The 17,042-nt window shown below is 38.7% G+C and overlaps 1 protein-coding gene across 2 annotated transcripts in view; it reads right to left on the reverse strand.

The window, feature by feature from the left end:
• Positions 1-4,910: 4,910 nt before the first annotated feature.
• Positions 4,911-17,042, reverse strand: part of SYNE1 (spectrin repeat containing nuclear envelope protein 1) — a 389,325-nt gene continuing 377,193 nt past the window's right edge. For both annotated transcript variants that reach the window (XM_063443606.1, XM_063443605.1), the window contains 3 exons: positions 16,899-16,991; positions 14,186-14,244; positions 4,911-5,861 (listed from right to left, as the gene is read on the reverse strand). In XM_063443606.1, coding sequence (XP_063299676.1) covers positions 5,621-5,861; positions 14,186-14,244; positions 16,899-16,991 — 393 coding nt within the window. In that variant the 3' untranslated portion in view covers positions 4,911-5,620. The remainder of the gene's footprint in view (positions 5,862-14,185; positions 14,245-16,898; positions 16,992-17,042) is intronic.

Consider the following 17,042-nt stretch of genomic DNA (forward strand, 5'->3'; position numbering starts at 1 on the left):
AACTAGGGCTCCACATACATATTTGTAATCCTAACGCTATAGTGTTCCTTTAAGAACTTTGTTCAAACGAATAGTCCATTCTCACTGACTAATGATATATTACCTGTCCAATTTGTGGCTTGGAGATAAGTGTGCTACTGCGGGTTACTTGGGAGTACTGTTCTTTCTCTTTTTTCCATGTACAAATGTTTGGAGACTCACGCGATGGATGGTGGTATGCTACCATAAAGGCATAAAGGTGTCAATTACAGAGCAAGTTGTTACAGGCTCTGATCCATGTGAGTGGATCTTATCAATTATTATTTCTAGCTTTATATGTATTACCATCTACACTATATACTTGTTTTTGTTTCCTTCTATTATGTACTCAATATTCTCGTGTTATATATTTTTATTAAGGGTAAGACTAATTGCACTTTCTTTTAGCCCTCAACTCAATCACTTTTATCACATTTGTACTTTTATCTGTATGTGGGTACAGAGGTATTCCCACATTTGAGTGTTTTGTGCTGCTATTCACCTTAAAACTTTAAGCGCTTAATTAAAGCCCACTAATTTTACTCTTAGGAGTAAAGATTTTATTTTGCACAAAAAACAACATATGTTTATTCATTAATAAACACCCTTGATAAAGGCAGCCAGGTGGTGCCGAAACATTGGGGGGTTATTTTGGATTCGTGTTTCTGCCCTATTAGGCTTGTGAGAAATCTGGTAAACTACTATTGTTCATTATTTACATGTTGCCTATTTTTTGTCACTTTATATGTTATTTGTATGCTTAAACCTATTGCTGGTTTATTAAACCAAGTTAAATATTACTTGTGGTTTCTGGTGTGCATTCTCCTTTTTTGTCTAACTATTCATTAAACTATAAAATGTAGTGAATTGCAATATTAATTGCAAATAATATACAAAAACATTTGATTTGATAAATTTCTCCAATTCAGCTTGGCTATTTGAACCATTATACATTTTACAGCTTGGCTATTTGAACCTACATTTCCCTATTTGGATTGTAATTCATTACAATTTGGTGTTTCGTGAATAAACCCAGTGTACTTGCAAATGTATAGATTGTCTATGTTGCAGAAGGGGTTGTGATGCAGACAGTCTGCTGCTGGGTCCTTTTAGTGAGCATTAAAGGGACACTATAGTCACCTGAACAACTTCAGCTTAATGAGGTTGTTCAGGTGAGTGCTACAGCTACCCGGAGCCTTTTTCTTGTAAGCACTGTATTTTCTGAGAAAATGCAGTGTTTACATTGGAAGCTTGGAACACCTCTTGTTGCAGTCAATCAGACGGCCACCAGAGGGACTTCCGAGTTCAGAGGCCCTAAAAAGGCCTCTCGTCCGATGCATTCTGGGTGAATGCATCAGACGGGCTATCAGCACACAAAGCACTGTGAACGCGCTTTGTGTGCTGATAGCCTGTCAGCACTGCTGTGGGCGTGGCTTCAGCTGACAGCTGAAGCCCGAACCCACAGGGACGCTTACTGTCCACAATAGTGGTTGAAGGGGGGGGGGGGGAGACCTACTCTCCTTCCCCCCCCCCCGGCCCCCACCGCTGTGCGGCGGGTGGGGGCCCTAAAATTATCAATAAGGGGGGGACCTATTGTCCCCCCCCGGCCCCCACCCCTGAGCGGTGGGTGGGGGCCCTAAAATTATCGATAAGGGGGGGACCTACTGTCCCCCCCGGCCCCCACCCCTGTGCGGCGGGTGGGGGCCCTAAAATTATCAATAAGGGGGGGACCTATTGTCCCCCCCCGGCCCCCACCCCTGAGCGGCGGGTGGGGGCCCTAAAATTATCAATAAGGGGGGGACCTACTGTCCCCCCCCCGGCCCCCACACCTGAGCGGCGGGTGGGGCCCCTACAATTATCAATAAGGGGGGGACCTATTGTCCCCCCCCGGCCCCCACCCCTGTGCGGTGGGTGGGGGCCCTAAAATTATCAATAAGGGGGGGACCTATTGTCCCCCCCCGGCCCCCACCCCTGAGCGGTGGGTGGGGGCCCTAAAATGATCAATAAGGGGGGGACCTACTGTCCCCCCCGGCCCCCACCCCTGAGCGGTGGGTGGGGGCCCTAAATACAAAGGGGGGGGGACCCTAGTTAACCCTCCCCCCCCCAAAAAAAAATGATCTCCCTACCTACCCCCCTCACCCTAAAAATAATGAGGGGGGGAACATTAACTAAAAACCTGTAAAAAAAAAAAATAATAAAAAGAGATAAAAAAAACTTACCATTCGATGTTTTCTTTCTTCTAAAATCTTCTTTCTTCAGCCCCAAAAAGGCCAAATAAAAATCCATAATAACCGACGCAATTAAAAAAAAAAAAAAAAAAAAAAAAAAACGAGCGCAAAAAAAATAATCCATCTTCACCCATGGAGGGCTCCGCGCAGACTGAGCTCCGCAGGGTGGGGAAGGCTTATAAAGCCTTGCCCCGCCCTGCAATTAGGCTAAGAACACTCTGATTGGTGGGTTTAAACCAATCAGAGTGCTCTTTGTCATTTTACAAGCGTGGGAAAGTTCTTTGGAATTTTCCCACGCTTGTAAAATGACACAGAGCACTGTGATTGGATGGCTTGAAACCCATCCAATCACAGTGCTCTGTGTCATTTTACAAGCGTGGGAAAATTCCAAAGAACTTTCCCACGCTTGTAAAATGACAAAGAGCACTGTGATTGGATGGCTTGAAATCCATCCAATCACAGTGCTCTGTGTCATTTTACAAGCGTGGGAAAATTCCAAAGAACTTTCCCACGCTTGTAAAATGACACAGAGCACTGTGATTGGATGGCTTGAAATCCATCCAATCACAGTGCTCTGTGTCATTTTACAAGCGTGGGAAAATTCCAAAGAACTTTCCCACGCTTGTAAAATTACAAAGAGCACTGTGATTGGATGGCTTGAAATCCATCCAATCACAGTGCTCTGTGTCATTTTACAAGCGTGGGAAAATTCCAAAGAACTTTCCCACGCTTGTAAAATGACACAGAGCACTGTGATTGGATGGCTTGAAATCCATCCAATCACAGTGCTCTGTGTCATTTTACAAGCGTGGGAAAATTCCAAAGAACTTTCCCACGCTTGTAAAATGACAAAGAGCACTCTGATTGGCTCAAACCCACCAATCAGAGTGTTCTTAGCCTAATTGCAGGGCGGGGCAAGGCTTTATAAGCCTTCCCCACCCTGCGGAGCTCAGTCTGCGCGGAGCCCTCCATGGGTGAAGATGGATTATTTTTTTTTGCGCTCGTTTTTTTTTTTTTTTTTTTTTTTTAATTGCGTCGGTTATTATGGATTTTTATTTGGCCTTTTTTGGGGCTGAAGAAAGAAGATTTTAGAAGAAAGAAAACATCGAATGGTAAGTTGATTTTATCTCATTTTTTCTTTTTTACAGGTTTTTAGTTAATGGTCCCCCCTCATTATTTTTAGGGTGAGGGGGGTAGGTAGGGAGATATTTTTTTTGGGGGGGGGAGGGTTAACTAGGGTCCCCCCCCCTTTGTATTTAGGGCCCCCACCCACCGCTCAGGGGTGGGGGCCGGGGGGGACAATAGGTCCCCCCCCCTTATTGATCATTTCAGGGCCCCCACCCGCCGCTCAGGGGTGGGGGCCGGGGGGGGCAGTAGGTCCCCCCCCATTGATAATTTTAGGGCCCCCACCCGCCGCTCAGGGGTGGGGGCCGGGGGGGACAGTAGGTCCCCCCCTTATTGATAATTGTAGGGCCCCCACCCGCCGCACAGGGGTGGGGGCCGGGGGGGGGACAGTAGGTCCCCCCCCTCATTGATAATTGTAGGGCCCCCACCCGCCGCACAGGGGTGGGGGCCGGGGGGGGACAGTAGGTCCCCCCCTCATTGATAATTTTAGGGCCCCCACCCGCCGCACAGGGGTGGGGGCCGGGGGGGGGACAGTAGGTCCCCCCCCTTATTGATAATTGTAGGGCCCCCACCCGCCGCTCAGGGGTGGGGGCCGGGGGGGGGGACAGTAGGTCCCCCCCCTCATTGATAATTTTAGGGCCCCCACCCGCCGCACAGGGGTGGGGGCCGGGGGGGGGCAGTAGGTCCCCCCCCTCATTGATAATTTTAGGGCCCCACCCGCCGCACAGGGGTGGGGGCCGGGGGGGGACAGTAGGTCCCCCCCCTTATTGATAATTTTAGGGCCCTCACCCGCCGCTCAGGGGTGGGGGCGGGGGGGGGCAGTAGGTCCCCCCCCTCATTGATAATTTTAGGGCCCCCACCCGCCGCACAGGGGTGGGGGCCGGGGGGGACAGTAGGTCCCCCCCCTTATTGATAATTTTAGAAAGCGAGCTGAGCTGTCAGTCAGACAGCTCAGCTCGCGAACGCGCATTCCGCGCACATGCGCGGTAAAGCGCTCAGGTTCTTCATAGGGCGGCATTCAATGCCGCTCTATGAAGAACGCGATTGGTCCAGCGCGAAGCCGTCCCATTGGGCCCCGCGATTTCGTCATTTTGACGAAAAAGGGGGCGCGGCCTAGCGGGGAGCTCGGCGCTGGAACGGAGGTAAGTTTTTAATATAAAAACACCGATTTTTTTTTTTTTTAATTAATGAAAGTTCATATAAAAGCAAGAAGGAAGGCTGGGGGACCTGTCTTTCTTGCTTTTATATGGTGACTATAGAGTCCCTTTAAGTCTCCCCAAACTGCAGAGCAATCCTTGTACACAGTAAGTAACTTTTTTGTGATTTACAGAATTTTCCTCTTCCCAAATATATTTTTTCTCTTTTATTGTTCTCTCTTTTTTTGTCTTGTGATGTCATATCCTGCGATGTTATGCATATATAATTAATTATGTAAATTCGAATTGCCTGTATTTGTTTCAAAGAAAAGTGGCAACCCTAGACATCTAAAATGAGAATGACATTCCCGCCAATGGGTAAATAAAAATGCAGAGTCTAAAATATTGCATAATATCTATAATTGCAATAAATCAATACAAACAAAACTTGCCTTAGCAAACTGTACAAACATAAATAATAGGTTCTGTTTTTTAAACACTTGTCTGTTAGATTATTTTATTTAGCAGAACTACTCTATAAAGATTGGTAATCCATTTATTACATCCAGTTTCTGTAATTAAAAAAAAGTGCTTCTCATTTATACAACTTTAGAGTTAGTTCATGCTCTGCTCATCGCCCACCAAAGCCAAACAACCAAAACCAGACACTGAGAAAAGTAAAAAAATATTCGCCATATAAGCGCTTTAACATTTTATATTACAACAAGCTTCTAAAATAGCATCTTAAATGCCTCGTAAGTTCTCCTGAAATACTGATAATTCATGTATTCTGAATTGGTGAACAGACTGTTAGAATAGTTATTATTGACAAGTAGACAAATATATTAAATATGATTATGATAGGTATTCCATGAAAGGTCAAATACTGAGTGGTTAATAAAGAGGCATGATGCTTTCATTTCTTTCAGTAGCAATTTTGCAGTTGTCATGATCTGTTAATATATTGGGTTATTATAATTATTGTGGCTTTTGCAGTATGTTTTATTGACAAGTGCATTCGAGTGACTAACACTTCCACAATGAGTGCAAACTAAAGCTGACATCAGCCCGTATTTCCCTGTGGACTGAAAGAACATTTGTCATGAGTGAATTTCATATGGGAGGTGGTCCATTGGTGTACCGCAGCATTGGATGGAAAGACCGGGCAAAGTTATTGGACAGAGTACAGCTGTAATCTTCTTCAGTCATTGGTACAAGGCAAGCAAGACCAATCAGCAGCAGCAGAAGAAGCTGCAGAGGTAACGCAGCTCGGAGGACCCGGAGGAAGAAGGATTGGTTTTGTGAACTGAACTTGGGTTCAGAATGGAAGGAACTTGAGCCAACGTCTTTGGACCTAATAATAAATAAATTTGGAAAATAAGAACAGTATAATGAGTGTCTTTAATATTCATTCAGATCATGTCTTTAATGGAATGTGTGTTTTCTTGTCCACATTGGTACTCTCTAAAGTACCAAACATGTAATTCTACAATAGATATGGGCAGTTTTTAAAATGGTTTACATTATTCTAGAATGCTTTGTTCACAGTATGAAGAAGTTGTGCACATCTCACTACAAACGGTATTTGTATCAGATAAATGATGAACGACTATCCCACTGGTATGTTTTGATATGCAACCTGAATCTGTACAATAGTTGCTGAACTTAGACTCCTATGATGCTTTCATGTGGCTATGAGTAGCTAAGGCTTATGAAAGTTGAAATTATAGCACTTTATTATTCCCTGGTGTGTTCATATCCTTTAACTGTCAATTTATATATTTGATACTTACGGCAGGTGTACTCATTTAATCATTTTAATAAAAATTAGAATGACAATTCCTCCTCTACATTCAATCTATACATGGTAAAAATGGATGAAGCTATCAGACATTACTACAGATTCATTGTTTTGTGTTTTATGTTGCAAATTGAATTTTTTTTTAAATTATTTACGACAAAGTGTCCTGAAACCTATTTATACACAGGATAGCTCACTAAAGTAAATTAAACATGTTACGCAAATATAGCCAAATTAAAAATATTTTCCAGATTAGCTTTATTTACATTTTGGGGTTTTTTGGCATAACATTTGCAATTCATATTAAATTTCCACTTTAGTAAATAACCCTGTCAGACCCACTCCATGGACACTATTTAACAAAAATGACCAATAACAAAAACATTATGTCAGCGGTATGGTTGCAGTACTACCTGACACGTTCTCAGAAATGCTAATGCAATTTTCAACATTACCAGCTTTGCACCTATTAGGTTATCTCTTTGGAAGAGTGCACATTTATTTAGCATACATATTATTTTGTGGTGCTAGATTGTACACTCTATTATTACTATACTCAGACCAATGTTATGCCCTATTTTTATTTGAATTGCTTTTAAACAGACCAGTGGTAGACATATGTAAAGATTTTGCACTGGACCAGTACCCATCACGCAGACAAGTATAAATACATGGCTCTATCTTTAATCATCCAACAGAGCAACTAAACCACTCTCTTTCAAACGGTAGCAATCATATTGAAGCTCATATTATACGATTCTATGAGTGAGCAATCCATTAATGTGAGTCTTGCGTATGTTATCTTTGAGACCTCTTCAAGAGAAAATACTATATAAATGTGTTAAAAAGGTAATGGGTACAGTTTATGCTTTTTTTTTTTTAATGAAAAAAAATTGTATCTATATATATTGTGCTAACAGATTTGCTAGCTAATTTATAGATTCAGAGAAAAAACAATTGAAAAATGCACAATATACCTCATAGGAGATGTCTACTTTCACAAATGTTAGATCTTTGTGGGGTAGTTTTTATAAACTGCTAAAATGCCCCAAAATAAGACATATGCAAATCAAATCCATCTATAAAAATTCTAACTGTAAAACCTGAAATATGGTCAGGTCTATATGTAGTTTCACAGGATAGTGGCAAAGGCATGCATTAAAGGAACACTATAGTCACCTAAATTACTTTAGATAAATAAAGCAGTTTTAGTGTATAGATCATTCCCCTGCAATTTCACTGCTCAATTCACTGTCATTTAGGAGTTAAATCACTTTGTTTCTGTTTATGCAGCCCTAGCCACACCTCCCCTGGCTATGATTGACAGAGCCTGCATGAAAAAAAACTGGTTTCACTTTCAGACAGATGTAATTTACCTTAAATAATTGTATCTCAATCTCTAAATTGAACTTTACAGGAGGCTCTTGCAGGGTCTAGCAAGCTATTAACATAGCAGGGGATAAGAAAATCTTAATTAAACAGAACTTGCAATAAAGAAAGCCTAAATAGGGCTCTCTTTACAGGAAGTGTGTATGGAAGGCTGTGCAAGTCACATGCAGGGAGGTGTGACTAGGGTTCATAAACAAAGGGATTTAACTCCTAAATGGCAGATTCTATACACCGAAACTGCTTCATTAAGCTAAAGTTGTTCAGGTGACTATAGTGTCCCTTTAAGAGTTTTTGTACTCATAAAATGTAGAAGAACTCAATATGGGGTTTTGTACAATAGTAGTACACATGAGGTTTATAAAACAATGTTGAAAAAAACGTGTTATTTTATATGTGTGTATGTTAAAAATCTGAAAAGAAAACATGACGCTGCTATTAATAAACTTTCTGAACTAAGAGCATTCACCTTTTCTTTTTGGGAAATTAAAAGGATAGAGAATAAAAGTATAGAATATATGTCTTCCATATTTTGCAAAAATAATAAATGTTACTTTTTCTAAATGGGTTTTATGACTTGTACTTACAGTGATGCATTATAATGTCTTGAACACTGCATTACTAAAAATAAAATAATAAAAGGCAATACACACAAAGTTTGATTATCATTATATTTAAAGCGGCACTGTAATACCAAACTTACCTTATTGCCCCCCCTTATTGCCCCCCCGGCACCCACCCCTGAGCGGCGAGTGTGGGGCCCTAAATGACAATGGGGAACCTATCGTCCCCCCCTGGCCCTCACCCCTGAGCTGCGGGTGAGGGGCTCTAAATGACAATAAGGGGCGGGGGAACCTACTGTCCACTAGGGTTTTTTGGTTTGGTTTTTTTTAAACAGTGAGCAACCACAATATTTAGTATTAGTAAATTTGTCTGAAAGACCAATTTAGGTCTTTCAGCCTTTTGGTAGATAGCTCCCTGATACCATGGGGATTAGGGAGTTATTTCATAAGCGGCTGCAAGATGCAGCCGTGGCATGATTAGGATCAGAGTTTCATTCATTAGAATGAAATTCCGATATGAACAAAGTCCCGAATTGCGTCCTAACACGAATGGAGAAACTGTTCGGGAATACAGACAGGAAGCATCGCTGGAACACGGAGGAAAAGTGAGAATTGTGGGAAAATTGCTTTGACCACCGGAAATGAAGCACACTTTGCTCCTCCGCTGGTCAAAGCTGGTCAAGCGTAGAAAACCTCCATAAGACAAATAGTCCCTACTTTGTCTTATGTTTTAAAGAAAACTAGAGCAGACAGGAAGAAATGAAGAAAAGATCCTGACAGAGGGAGAGAAGATGAATTGATTGGAGAAAGGTAAGTTCGGCATGACAGTGCCGCTTTAACTTTCAATTTTATTTTTTATTTATTTTTTTACAAAATATGGATATGTTGAGTGTTGGGTGATTGTTTGCATATTACTTGAAAAATTTCCTTAATCTCATTAGAGCTAAATCACTGAGACGTTCTGCTCAGATTTGAGACAATAGCTTTGTAAAGTTAATATTATAATATAAGAACAAAAAGAACATGCAGTGCCTAATTACTCAATGACCCTGCCGACCAAAAAGCACTGTTTGTGTAAAATGTTTTAATCCAAAACCCAAAGTCAATAATCTACTCCACAAAACAACAGTTTTAGCAATAATGTTTAGTAGCATAGTTTGACTGAAAGCTATAAGTAGGGATTGCATGCCCTTATGCATTTTTTATGAATGATAAATACTCAAATTGTTTAGAATAGTATGTGCGCTCCTAAACAATCTATAAAACCAAAGGAGACCGTATATTTTTAAAAAGGGAATTCTTTAATAAAAACTAAAATACTAAAATATAAAAACTTAAAAGAAATATAAAAACTAAAAATATAAAAATACACTCAAAGCGTGTTATGGCTGCCGATATGACTTAGAAGATAGAAACTCCTACCCAAACACATCAGACCTGGCCTTGCCTGAGGTGTTTGGGATCATCTAAGCCATATCGGCAGCCATAACAAGCTTTGAGTGTATTTTTTATGTTTGCTTATTTACTGTTCATAGGAGAATCCTGTGTATATAAGATTTGCTTTATCAATAGTAACTTAGTGTTTATTGTGTGAGGAGCAAGGATTCAGCGATATTCTGTTAAAGGGACACTATAGTGTCAGGAAACCGCTTGGTTAATATGCCTCAATCATTGCCGATGCGCCTCCAGTGGCTGTCCAGAAGACAGCCACTAAAGGCTGGCTTATCCCCAGATGTAAACATAGCAGTTTCTATGTTTACATCAGGCAGGGTTAACCCTAGAGGGACCTGACACCCAGACCACTTCATTGAGCTGAAGTGGTCTGGGTGACTATAGTGTCCCTTTAATTTTGATTTTTTTTTGGATAGATACGGTCTCCTTTGGTTTTATAGATTGTTTGTGAGCGCAAATATTATTCTATACAATTTGAGTTTTTTTCTCCTTAAGTCGCTTACATATGTATGTAGCTGCCCAAGTTAATATACCATTTTAGTTACCAGTGATTTACCTTTTTACTTTTTGAATGATAAATAAATGATCAATAATAAAAAAAAATCTACTTGGTGCTCATTTAAAAGGGTTATGCCAGTGATTTTAAGTGGTCATGTATGTAAAGCATTTCAGTTTGAAATTTCACAAACACCCTATAGTGTCTCCTAAATATAGCAGAATATTACCTTTACTACAGTCTGCTGCTGCTAACTCTGTCCCTGATCTGCCTGTTTGGCTGACATCACATAGGAAAGCATTAGATTGGCTGAGACTGTGAAGGAGGCAGATTAGGGGCAGAGCCAGCACAAGTCAAACACAACCCTGACCAATCAGCATCTCCTCATAGAAATGTATTTAATCAATGCATCTCTATGCGGAAAATTCAGTGTCTCCATCAGCACTGCCCAATGAAGCACCTCTAGCAGCCATCTGAGGAGTGGTCAGTGGAGGTATTCATAGGCTGTAATGTAAACACTGCATTTTCTCTGAAAAGCCAGTGTTTACTGAAAAAAGCCTGAAGGGAATGACTATACTCACCTGAACAAATACAATAAGCTGTAGTTGTTCTGGTAACTATAGTGTCCCTTTAAATGCCATATGTGAATTCTGTATATATTGGACATTTGATGTTGGCACACACAGTATTCTAGAGACAGATTACCGATGGTAGCACAGCCCCTTCACCCTCCCCCCTCCCCACCCAATATACCACCCAAGTCCTCCCCTCAGAGTGTCCTCTGGATTCCTCCTCCACCTTCTGTGATAACACTGGTGGATCAGGCTTCAGGGAGACATGGCCTAGATGAGGGGTCTATGGTAAGCTTTTTATTTTTATTTTGAGGCAGGGACCATACCAATAAAGGCTACTCTAACCAAAAGCAGTGTTTTATTGAAACACAGTTTTGTGGTTGGAGTAACAAACTAATGGAGTGTTTTCTGCTGTAGATAATGTAGGCAACAGGTGCTATTTAATACACATATTTTGTTATATTATATCTCTCTCTTAGAAGAAAAAGTTCTTATAATGCATATATTGCATAACATATGCTGATTAGAATTCCTGCTTTGACAATTTCCTTCTCTGAAAGAAGATAAGCATTCCTTACTTTCATAACATAACCCACAAACTATTTAAGAAATTCTCCACAATCACTAAATACAGATTCTTTACAATAATTTTTTTAAAGTCTGACATTAAGCTATAGCCCATTAATGTTTACTGATCCAGTGCAAGATCAAACACAGAGTATTCTGATCAGAAGCATTTAAAATAATAAGGAACACAGTGACAGCCTGTGCTGTTTTATCAGTTACTACAGCAGCTGACATCAAACACAGTCTGTTTGCCTTATGCTTTTGATGAAGTGCTCCATTCAGTTAGAGCTCGTTTGTATTCCATGCTTGTCTGAATGACAAATTGAATATTGTGCTGTACTGCAAAAAAAGATATGTTAATCAACAGTGCCGGTGGATAGGAAGGGTTCTGCAATGTTATTAGAGAGTGGACCTTGCTGGAAGCTGCAAAGCTGTTAAAACGTACAAAGTGCCAGATGTTTGGCAATGCATGATGAGAGCTGAAAAGGAAATGAGAGCTCTGTGCTTTTGTTACCACTGGATTAAATCAAACTTACTCATCGGCTTGTCAGTGAACCTGCTGGTAACATCACCAACAAGAGACATGCTCAGAAGTAAAGGGTGTTATGCTTTGGAAGGTGCATAGACAAGAATCTTAAAATATACATGTAGATTTAAAATAGAAACAGTAATGTGGGGTGTCAATCAGTAATGTATACTCTATAAATTCCTTAAAATATATGTGTCTGAGTGTGTCTTTATTTTACATCTAAAAAATGGGACAATAAGGGGTGAGAAATTGGATATTAATTTTCACGTCAAGGCAGATTCCGCATCAAAAATAGCTATAAATCTATTTTCGAAATTGCAACTTCTATGACCTTTCAACAACCTTACGCTATAGGTTATCTGAATATTAGAGGGATAATAACTCCACATAAAGTAAAATGATGTCTGCACCTACTATACAAACTTTATTAATTTATTAAAAATTAATCAAGAAATACATAATCTGGAGACATTTCACTTTCGCTGCTACTTAACCGTAAAAAAAAAAAAGATTACAAATGAAAAACTGTTAACTACAGTTAACCAAAAAGCAAAATGTAACAAAGTCAAAACTGAATCGCAAATTTAGGGCAAATTAGGCAAACCAGTAAATATTCTTCAATAAAAAAATATTTCCATCTTGTTTAGTTTTTAAAATTTGTTTTTAAACTCACCACAAAACCCCTATTTCAACTTACTTTTAAAACAATGTTGTGCATTTCTTAAAATCTTTGTTTAACAGAGCCTTAACTAAAGGTGAACACCATCGTTGTTGAATTAAAAATGATAGTTAAAATTGGTGATTATCAGCCCTTATATAATTATTTCTCAATAAATCAATAATTCTGTTAGAAATATACAAACCAAATTTTATGGGTAGCATGAGGACATCAAGAGTGGTACCCAACTGTTTTTTTAATATTAATAATAATACACAACTTATTTACAAATGCTTTCAGTGCATAAATGTGTACACTTTTAATGTATTTTCTTTTTGCTAAATCTTTAAAATGTATCTACACGGAGGTAGTTATTCAAGGAAAATTACTACATACTTAGGGATACAAAATATGTCCCACTGGATATAAAGAAACCTATGTAAGTGTAAAATGTAATCTGAGATGTTTAAACTTTAAATCTATTTTAACATTTCATTTATTGACTTGACAGATAACATTGTTATTATTGTATTACAGATAACACTGTAATACAGGTATAACATAGAAGGACAAAATAATGTAATGCAGGCTCTAGAAGTGGCTCACATGTTTCAGGAAAGTCTCATTATGAGATTCTGCTTTGACCATGCTCTACATTAAAACAATGCATTGTTTCATGAAAGTGTATGCTAATGTCTTCATACTATGTAAAATTACCCTATTCAACATTTTTTTTTGTATTTTAATTTATGATAAATGCAATTTATTTAAAATGGCAAAATTATGGATTGAGAGTCGATATATGGAACTAATCCTTTAGTATTTTTGTAATTTGAGTTATCGAAGTATTGTATAGTAAACAGATTTGGGAAATATATCTAAACTAAGGACTGTGTGAGACTAGGGAAAATAAAAACAAAACAAAACAACGAACGTAACAATAAGTGATTGAAGCACACAAAACAATAGCAAATTAAATTGAAGAAGCTTTTCTTTAGGCAAAGATGCAAATCCATCCAAAATAAGATGGCACGCAAAAAGCTAAGGCAGCAAGTCTGCACTCTAGTGGTCAGAGAGGTATGGGCAGAGCTTTATGTGCATGGAGAGAAAGCAGTTAGTAAGGGTTAGTGGAGTTAATAAGAAAGAGATGGAACCACCAAACTTGAGGACCTTTTTGTAAATTTTCATTCTGACACTGACGAATCCAGAAGAAGCAAGGTTGGCAAAGTGGAAAGGACAGTCATTTTACCAGATGGCAGAATGCTGGTCCACTTTGACAATTTGCAAGCTCCAATAAGTGAATGGAATAGACCCTACCTTAATCAATAATCTAGAAATAAAGAGGATGATACACTTATGTGCCATGAAAACAGCTTGAATGACCTTCACCACTTTAAATGAATCTGTAGAAATCATGTTACAATACTCAATTGGCATTTAATGGGTAAAAGGTGCATGATCGTGTCATAATGAATAAGATGTGGGTGAAAAAACACTTTGGGAATTGAAGAATTGGATGTGGATGGGAAATAATTATCTAAGAAGGGGATATTTTCCAAAGCAGAAGTTGCCAGGACATATAATGGCCCCACACATTTATTATATCATCCTCTTTTTGTTCTAGAATAGTGCTGAATCCAGGAGAATAAGGTACCTGCTAGGTGGGTTGTTGACAGAGGGTCCAGTCTGTGAGACACTACATTTGCCTCGTGGCTGTTTGCAATGAACAGGGGGTAAAGAAAGAAAATGTTCAGTCCAGGCAAATAAAGAACAAGCTACCGATGAAAGAAACTTAACAAAATAAAAAGTGCAGCAAAAGAAATAAAATAATCATATGAGGTGAACAATACCCAAGAAACAAGGAAACTGGCTTTTATAAGGATGGCAAAATGGAAAACAATGGTAAATGGGGTGCGTTGTATATTTACTAACAACATTATATGATCACCATGACCATGATGAAAACACCTCGATATAATAATTTATTGGAAATTATTCCAACGTTGTTTCCTAAAAAACTGTAAAAAGCCAACTTTTAACATAAAGCTTCATTTAAATTCTAAGGAAATACTTTATTTATTTTATCTAGTAACATTGAAAATTGTAGTTGGTTTGTGCAAGTAGACAATTAATTCTAAAAATGTACATCTTGATGACATCATAGTTAATTTGGAATTTTGTCAGAAACTGCTATATGAATAAATTCTGATGACATCACAGCAGATTTGGAATTTAGTCAGACACCGCTAGAAACGGCTATAGGCTTACAAAGCACAGCAAACGTTTTGGGGTAGATTTATCAAAGCAAAGACAGCTACTAATTTAGGGCAAACAGCTAAATAAGGAGTAATCACTGTGCATACCAATAAAATGTATTTCAACATTTAGCACTCTGCACCCAATATAGCACCAGTGTTGCCTTGATTAATTTCCCTTATTATTTCTTCCTTTACTTTTTTTAAAAAAAAATTTGGAGGACGGGCCTAGAGAAAAATAGTATACACTCAATAAACTGTGATATTCAAGCAAATAAAGAGACACGCAGAAAAAAAAAGATATACAAAGAGAAAAAAGAGGACCGTATTGCAAAAACTGCAGGCCAAATAACCAAGCTGAAAACCTTGGTAGATACTAGTGGGATGTTGGAGAATGTTTCCAAATTAGCTATTTGAGCTTTTACCGTAATTTGGAAAAAAAAAATTATCAATTCACTAGAATCCATTTTAAGTAAATGATTTCCAATAGATAAAATAAGAAATTAAGGTAAGATACAGATGGCAAGAAAGACAGAGATATGTAGATAAATGCACAGAGAAGAAAAAACATTTGGCAGTCTTGCTTAGGAAGATACAGAAAGGCCAGAGATACTAGAAGAGAAATAATGGCATGCACAACAAAAAGAATAAGAACCATCTCTATTTAGTGCTGAGCTTCTAATTTCTGCTGCCAATGTCATTCCTTTTAGAAAACATTTATTTTTAAGGTGTCATCAAAAAGTAAATTTCTAGACATGACGAACTACACCAGAACCACAGTGTTTTCATAAACCAAAATAAGACACAGAAACAATAGCTGTTCTGGAAAAGAATATGATATATCCTGTAAGGACAACACTGGGATTTCTTGAAAGACCTCTGGATTGAGAAGCATAACTCTACAACAAATATTTATTTTAATTAAATGTGTTCAAATGTGTTAAACTGCTCAATCATTAAAGGGAAATTATCATTGAAACTACAATTGGATTCTGCATTAATAATAAGAGAACCGGAACTCAAGACAAAGTAAAACAGTAAAGTAATACTCCAAGCACCATAACCACTGCACTTGTTTTAGTAGTTATGGTAACTGAAGGGCCCTAGTCCCATTCCATGGTAAGTAGTCAAAGAATTTGTGAATGGTCTGACAATTACCTGGGGTCCACAGGAGGCCAATCACCTCCTGCAGGAGAGATGGAGACTTTCTCCACTGAACTAGCCCAGGTGCTGTGATCGTGACTACTTGGACCCCAGGTGATTTGTAAAACCAGTCACAGAACTACACACCAGGGCACTTCTGACACTATAACCACTACAGAGTACTGCAGCAGTTATGGTGCTTGGAGTGTTCCTTTAATATAAATGATAATTTTTTTCCTTTGAGAAGATCCCTAGTTAAACACTAAGACAGATCTAATCAAACCAGATTATCCCGAGTGCTTTGCTTACATTAGCATTCAATATACAGAAGCGTGTTGTCTTATATAGTATAATAGCTTGAATATACAATTCACAGACCAGTTGGATATCATACATTTTAGTCTTTAACGTTGTCAAACAATGTTATTCTGCGTTGGACTGATGTACAAAAAAATAGATCTGTTGACCATATTTTTCAAAATGGGAAAATATTAGATATTGTTTGTTGCATTGCCATAGATAATTATGCCAATATACATCCTTAAAAAGCCAGTATTCCTTACAATTTTGTCACTAGGACCTACAGACTAGTGAATGTAAAATATCAGTTAAGAAGATCATATAGATTGTAAGGGACAGATTTTATAGATGTTATTCAACTAAAGTGTAAAATGAGACCCACAGTACCAACACCACAGAAAATTGATTGAAATAATTAAATAGAACTCTAAAGATAGGCCAAAACCATGGCACAGTAGAAAAAACAAAATAGATGAAAATCCTTTGTTCCGATGCCATGCATAAATGGAAATGTCAGGGGTTGGGAAAGGGTCTAAGACACAATATGGACCACCTTGGGATTGTGGAATGTGTGGCTTGCCTTTCCTAACATGATTGTAGTATAAGCGTTTTTTTCTGTATCCCTATACTTAATTTTGCTTTTCTACATGAAAAGATCTCCTGTTTTACCGTTCTCTGCCTGCTAGGTGTGCTCCTTCCTGATGCCGGACTGAGCGATCCAGAAGTATCTAGTTCATCCACTGAAGACCAAGAGGTTAACTCCTAGGTTTAAAAATGACATATGTTAGCAGCTCTTATCAAACAAGAAACCCA

The sequence above is a fragment of the Pelobates fuscus genome, chromosome 2 (genome assembly GCF_036172605.1).
Source record: "Pelobates fuscus isolate aPelFus1 chromosome 2, aPelFus1.pri, whole genome shotgun sequence".
NCBI classification, from domain to species: domain Eukaryota; kingdom Metazoa; phylum Chordata; class Amphibia; order Anura; family Pelobatidae; genus Pelobates; species Pelobates fuscus.